At 51.6% G+C, this 6,000-nt stretch overlaps 1 protein-coding gene across 2 annotated transcripts in view; it reads right to left on the bottom strand.

Moving 5' to 3' along the window:
* Nucleotides 1–6,000, bottom strand: part of smg6 (SMG6 nonsense mediated mRNA decay factor) — a 43,355-nt gene that overhangs the window by 20,105 nt on the left and 17,250 nt on the right. Inside the window, exons 1-2 of one of the 2 annotated variants that reach the window (XM_037547271.1) lie at nucleotides 4,848–4,967; nucleotides 12–2,331 (exon numbers count right to left, since the gene is read on the bottom strand). In XM_037547271.1, the coding sequence (XP_037403168.1) occupies nucleotides 12–2,331; nucleotides 4,848–4,950 (2,423 nt within the window). In that variant the 5' untranslated portion in view covers nucleotides 4,951–4,967. Of the gene's footprint in view, nucleotides 1–11; nucleotides 2,332–4,847; nucleotides 4,968–6,000 lie in introns of those variants that run through there. The other variant, XM_037547272.1, reaches the window with a different exon arrangement.

Consider the following 6,000-nt stretch of genomic DNA (forward strand, 5'->3'; position numbering starts at 1 on the left):
CTCCTGCTCACCTCAGTTGGGCCATCCTGTCCAGTCCCTCGGGGCTCAGTCTTTCCCTGGACAGCAAGTTGCTGAGCTGGAGCTCCTGGGTGTCTGCCACTCGCAGCATCTTACTCAGCTCACCCCTAGTTTGCACCTCGGCTTCCTCTGGGGTGATGGCTGTTCCACTTGTAGAAGGGTAACCCTGACCACCCTGACCACCCTGACCATACGCTCCGTAGAAAGGCACGGGAGGGCTGGGGTACATCCCATTAGAGCCTGGTACTTGATATGGAAACTGATAGGGATATGCATAGCGTGGTGGTGTGTTCGGAGCATTGGCTGGTAATGGATAGCAGTAAGGGTTGTCTGAGTTTTGGAATTTGTAATAAGCCATAGCAGCAGCTTGCTGGTTCTGGAAGTGCTCCCCCTGGAGGACTGGAGGGCTCCCTGCAGTTTCGTCATCAGTGTCCAGGAAGTGCAGCGGGCCATAACCTCCTTGATGAAGGTATAGTGATGTTTGCAGGGGTGAGTGCTGGGAGTGCTGGCTGCTTGTCAGAGCAGGTTTCTTATCAGGGTTATTGGGGTCCCACAGTCGTCGTGTGCTTCCCCCGCGACCCCCTCTTCCCCTGCCTAAGCCCACGCCGCCTCTCATCGCACCCATCAGCCGAGGCCCAGGCTCTGGGGACATGGCTAGCTCTGTGTGCGCTGGAAGGACGAGAATGCCTCGGCCTCTACCTCTTGGACACTGATTCTTCCGCTTTGTTTGGTCCTCCCCGTTTCCCGAGGGCGTACTGGACTTCTTATCCAAAGAAACTCTTAAGATTCCTCCTCGACCGCTACTCACGGCTCCTCTGGACACTTTGCTGCTCCCTTTACGAACTCTCAAAGCATTCCTACTGTCCTCACCTTCCCTGTCTCTCAGGCCTCTTCTCTCATCATTCTTCTCCAACACCTCACTCTCCTCAAAGGAATCTGTGGAGGACATGTCCCTGGCTTTCCATCTCCTCTGTCTAGGCTGGCTCCCTGTGGCCCAATCCCTGTCCTCCGTTGTCTTTTCGAGAGTCCTAGGTGCCAGCCTTCCTTCTCCCCTCTCCCTTCCACCACCTGCATTAGTTTTACGTCTCTCAGACCCTCCTTGCCCATCCACACTGGCACCGCTGCTGGCAGAGCTTGTGCTGCAGTTGCGGTTTCGAGGCCGTCGGATGTCAGACTTAGAGTAACGTTTCGAGGTAGAGCCCACTTTGCTAGTGTCCATTCCTTCGGATGCCCTGCGCCTCTCTCCATCCCTGTCTCTTGGCTGGTTCCCTCTGTGCTTTTCCTGGTGCGAGTTCTGGTCTTGCTTAACATTGTTCCCTTTCGCATCCCACTTAAACCCTCCTTCCACAGCTTGCTCGCTGTTTTTCTCCAGCCGGACTGTCGAGGAGCCCTTCTCTCCTCCCTCGCCTTCCTCTCTCTTCCCTGAAGCTTGGTTGGACCCTCTGTCCCTGCCTCCTCTTGATCTCCGGTTACTCCTCTGTTTCTTGTTCTCATCTCCTTCACCTGTTCCTCCCTCTCCTCCACCTACTCTGCTCCTCCGGCCCTCACCGCTAGACTTTCTTCTTCTCCTGCCGCTATCCTCACCCTTCGTTCCTCGCTTTTCTACTGGCTCTGAGGCTGCAGGGCTGCTGACGTTGAGGTTCCCCACTTTACCTGCTATGTTTTCAACAGTGGTCTGATCGTCATGGACAGAAGACGAGTCTAAACTCTTCTGTTGTTTTCCCAGCTCCCGTTTTTTCCTGGCTTCTTTGCTTTTTTTCCCTTTTCCTTTTTCCTCCCTTTCTTTCACATCTCCCACATGTAGACCCTCACTTTGTTCCACTAAGGGCCTAGGCTTTCCACATTCTCCCTCCTCCCCTTTAACAACTTCTTTTGATACTTGCTCAATCCCCTTGTGGGACCCAGAGTCTCTACTGCCTTGAGTCCGTCGTCCACCCGGCTGGTATATCTCACGGTCGGGTTTGCGTGCTTTCCGAGACCCATGTGTGCCCGTGCACGGTATCTGGCTGTCTTTGACAGTGCTTCCCCCAGCATGTTGATGGCTGCCAGAATCATCAGTGCTGTTACAGCGGCTCAGACAGTCTCTGCTGGTGAGTTTCAGGTCAGAGGATGGCGGAGAGCTGCCAGGCATTTTGGGATCAGGATCCGAGCCACGGTCCCCTGACGTGTGAGTGCGTTCAGTGGAGACCGCTTGCACTTCACCCTCAGCACTGTCTTTACGCCTGCGTGTCTGCCCTGCTCCGGGTTGGTAGCGCTGCAGGTCTGGTCGTTTACCCTCGCGCTGCCGCTGCATCTTACTCGTCTCCTGACCGTCTGAGAGAAAAAAACAAAAACAAAACAGCAGTCAATGAGAGACGGTGTGTGTGTCCGACTGAATACATTCCGATTACAGATTAAGACTGAGGTGTTTATTCTCACTCTACTCAACAATCTGATGGAAAATCTTCATTTCCATGCTCACTACAAGCAATCCGATCCATACTGATGTGCATGCTTGGAGAACCCCTTAGTGCAGACATTAAGGTAAGTGATACTTTTTAATCCCACAAACGGGGAAACTCCACCTCCGCATTTAACCCATCCGTGAATTGAAACACCACATACACACTAGTGAATACACACACAATACGGGGCAGTGGGCACACTTGCCCAGAGCGGTGGGCAGCCCTATCCACGGCACCCGGGGAGCAGTTGGGGGTTAGGTGTCTTACTCAAGGACACCTCAGTCATGGACTGTCGGCACTGGGGATCAAACCAGCGACCTTCGGGATCCAGGGCCAGTTCCCTGACCTCCAGCCCACGACTGCCCCCAAAATTTCCATGACAACAAGCATCCTGTGAGTCCAGTCAGAGTGAGATGAGCAGCAGTGAGCAGTGATTGTGTTTTTAACTGCTTTAAAATGACGTCAGACTCAGGAAAACGTCCTTCACACGTCCTTATTAAAGAAGGCCGAGAGGAAGACGTCGTGCTCTGAGACGCATAAGCTGGACGTCCGTCCCACCGCCGTCTTTTAAAGATCAGAGCATGAACTTCGTCTCCTCTGCAGACCAGTTTCTGCTCCGCCGTGTTGAACGGTATAAACTCTCACTGTGACGCGACGCTCATGCAGAACGGACTGAAACTTTCCGATAGGGAATGTAATCGGATTCAGGCGTAATACCTTGTTCAAAAAACCTTCCTGGCCCTCTTTCACATTCAGTTCATCTTTTAAAATAGAAGATTCCATAATATTTTCTAGTTTTTCCAGAATTAACCCATTAAAACGTAAACACCAACAGTTATAACACAGACCGGTTATGAATATGCTTCTACAAACGTTCTGAGATTTTTTAAATCCCTTTATGGCACATATGTACATGCAGTACTTTGCATAACAAAACAGTACTAATCATATCAATATCACACGTAAACCTTCAGTGAAAATGCGTGGGTTCACTGCTCTTTTAGACAGTAAATAAAACGGCTATAATCACATCGTAGACCATCGCAGTCTTTTGGTTTATTGTTCATCAACGTTTAAAAAATCAGTGGGTAAGTTTCTCCACCATTAGCATTTTAATATCAATACACCGTGAACCACGTCGTCACATCTTAAAGACTGTACTTCACAGAAAATCTCTAAAAAGCTGTGGAAATCCACTTTAAGAGGAAACACCCACCTACAAACGCAGAGGTGAAGAGGTGGAACAACAATGCAACGATAAGAACATTAGCTAGAACTCTTTAGAACTTCACAGCTAGTATGCTCAGTCTCTGGTCACAGCGTGCTCCACCTGAACGGTCTCGTAGGAGTTACACTGTCGAAGTTACTCGCTGGAGACGTTACACTTCACCACGGCGTAGATACCAGCTTCAGCTTCGGACCCACTTTCACTACGCGCTGAGGAACAGCAGCTGTGAGAGTCGCTTGGCTGACCGCTTAGAGCAACGCTGCTAAAAAGGAAAGCTAACAGAGCTGCTTGGACTGACCATGCCGAGGACTGACCATGTTGGGGACTGACCACGCCGAGGACTGATCACACTGAAGAGTGACCACGCCGAGGACTGATCATGTTGGGGACTGCCCATGCTGAGGACTGATCACATTGAGGACTGACCATGCCGAGGGCTGATCATGTTGGGGACTGACCATGCCGAGGGCTGATCATGTTGGGGACTGACCATGCTGAGGACTGATCACATTGAGGACTGACCACGCCGAGGACTGATCACGCCAAGGACTGATCACACTGGGGACTGACCAGGCTGGAAACTGACCACGCTGAGGACTTATCACACTGAGGACTGACTATGCTGTGGACTAACCACGCTAAAGACTGATTACACCGGGGACTGACCACTCTGGAGACTGAACATGCCGAGGACTGACCAGGCTGAGGACTGAACATGCCGAGGACTGACCAGGCTGGAAACTGACCACGCTGGGGACTGACGACGCTGGGTCCAGCGAAGTTGCCGCCTACTTCTGCGCCTTTAGCTAGGCGAAGCTTCTCCTGCTAGTTAGCTTAGCTGAAGCTCCACTGTGTGGCGACGGCTAGGCTAGCGTTAGCCCGGTTAGCCCGGTTTGCCCGCTCTGAGCGGTAAAGCCGGAGTTTCTCATTTCCTGTTTCCAAGTTTTTGGAACTTTTGAAACTAAACGAGCGACAGTTCGAGCTAATTAGCCGTTAGCTGCTGAGCTAACTGCCCGTCCCCGGCCAGCGGGCTGGCTAGCCTGGCTAGGTTAGCATGCAGGCTAATTCGAGCCCCGCGCGCGTTTTCAGCTGCTCGTGTTTTCGGCGCCGTTTCGTCCGCGGCCGCTCGCGGCTCCGAGTCGCGCGTAGAGTCTGACCTGTGAAGCCCCCGCCGGGCGCGGTGAAGCTGGACGCCTCCGCCCGCAGCTCCGCCGCCGAGATCCGCACTCGGTCCAGCTCGTCCGCCATGTCCGCCACCATTCACCACAAACACAAACATACGGGGGCTCGCCGGGGTCAGAAGGCCTCGGGAACGCGTTTCCAAAACAACGACACAACAGACCGAACAGTCGCGAGCTCCCTTCCTTCAGCTGTTCATACACTCTGTACATATAAATAAATATAAATATATATAGTTCCCCTCTGTAGTTCTACAGTGGTCAGGACCCCCATGGACCCTCACAGAGCAGGTACTGTTTGTGTTGTGCTGGTCTGAGTGGATCAGACACAGCAGTGCTGCTGGAGTTTTTAAACACTGTGTCCACTCACTGTCCACTCTATTAGACACTCCTACCTTGTCGGTCCACCTTGTAGATGTAAAGTCAGAGACGACAGCTCATCTGCTGCTGCACAGTTTGTGTTGGTCATCCTCTAGTCCTTCATCAGTGGTCACAGGACGCTGCCCACAGGATGCTGCCCACTGGACGCTGCTGGCTGGATATTTTTGGTTGGTGGACTATTCTCAGTCCAGCAGCGACACTGAGGTGTTTAAAAGCTCCAGCAGCACTGCTGTGTCTGATCCACTCAGACCAGCACAACACACACTAACACACCACCACCACGTCAGTGTCACTGCAGTGCTGAGAATGACCCACCACCCAAACAGTACCTGCTCTGTGAGGGTCCATGGGGGTCCTGACCACTGAAGAACAGGGTAACAGAGTATCAGAGAAACAGATGGACTACAGTCTGTAACTGTAGAACTACAGAGTGCAGCTATACGGTCAGTGGAGCTGATAAAGTGGACAGTGAGCGTAGAAACAAGGAGGTGGTCAGAGTGTTCTGCCTGACCAGTGTGTATATAAATATATATAATACAAAAGTGTTATGGAGGAAGAGGATCTTCAGACCTCATTAGGTGGTGCTGTTTATTTTAATATAAAAGCTGTTTCTAAGGTCAGCTACACTGCACCTGTTACACTATTTACTAAAAATATCTTTAATATCGCGTCTGACCGTAAATACCAGCTCAGAGAGACATCAGTTAGCTCAGTAGTTAGGTTTCCTTTTCAGCTGCTGACTTGATAAATC

Source organism: Pygocentrus nattereri, chromosome 18 (assembly GCF_015220715.1).
Source record: "Pygocentrus nattereri isolate fPygNat1 chromosome 18, fPygNat1.pri, whole genome shotgun sequence".
NCBI lineage: Eukaryota > Metazoa > Chordata > Actinopteri > Characiformes > Serrasalmidae > Pygocentrus > Pygocentrus nattereri.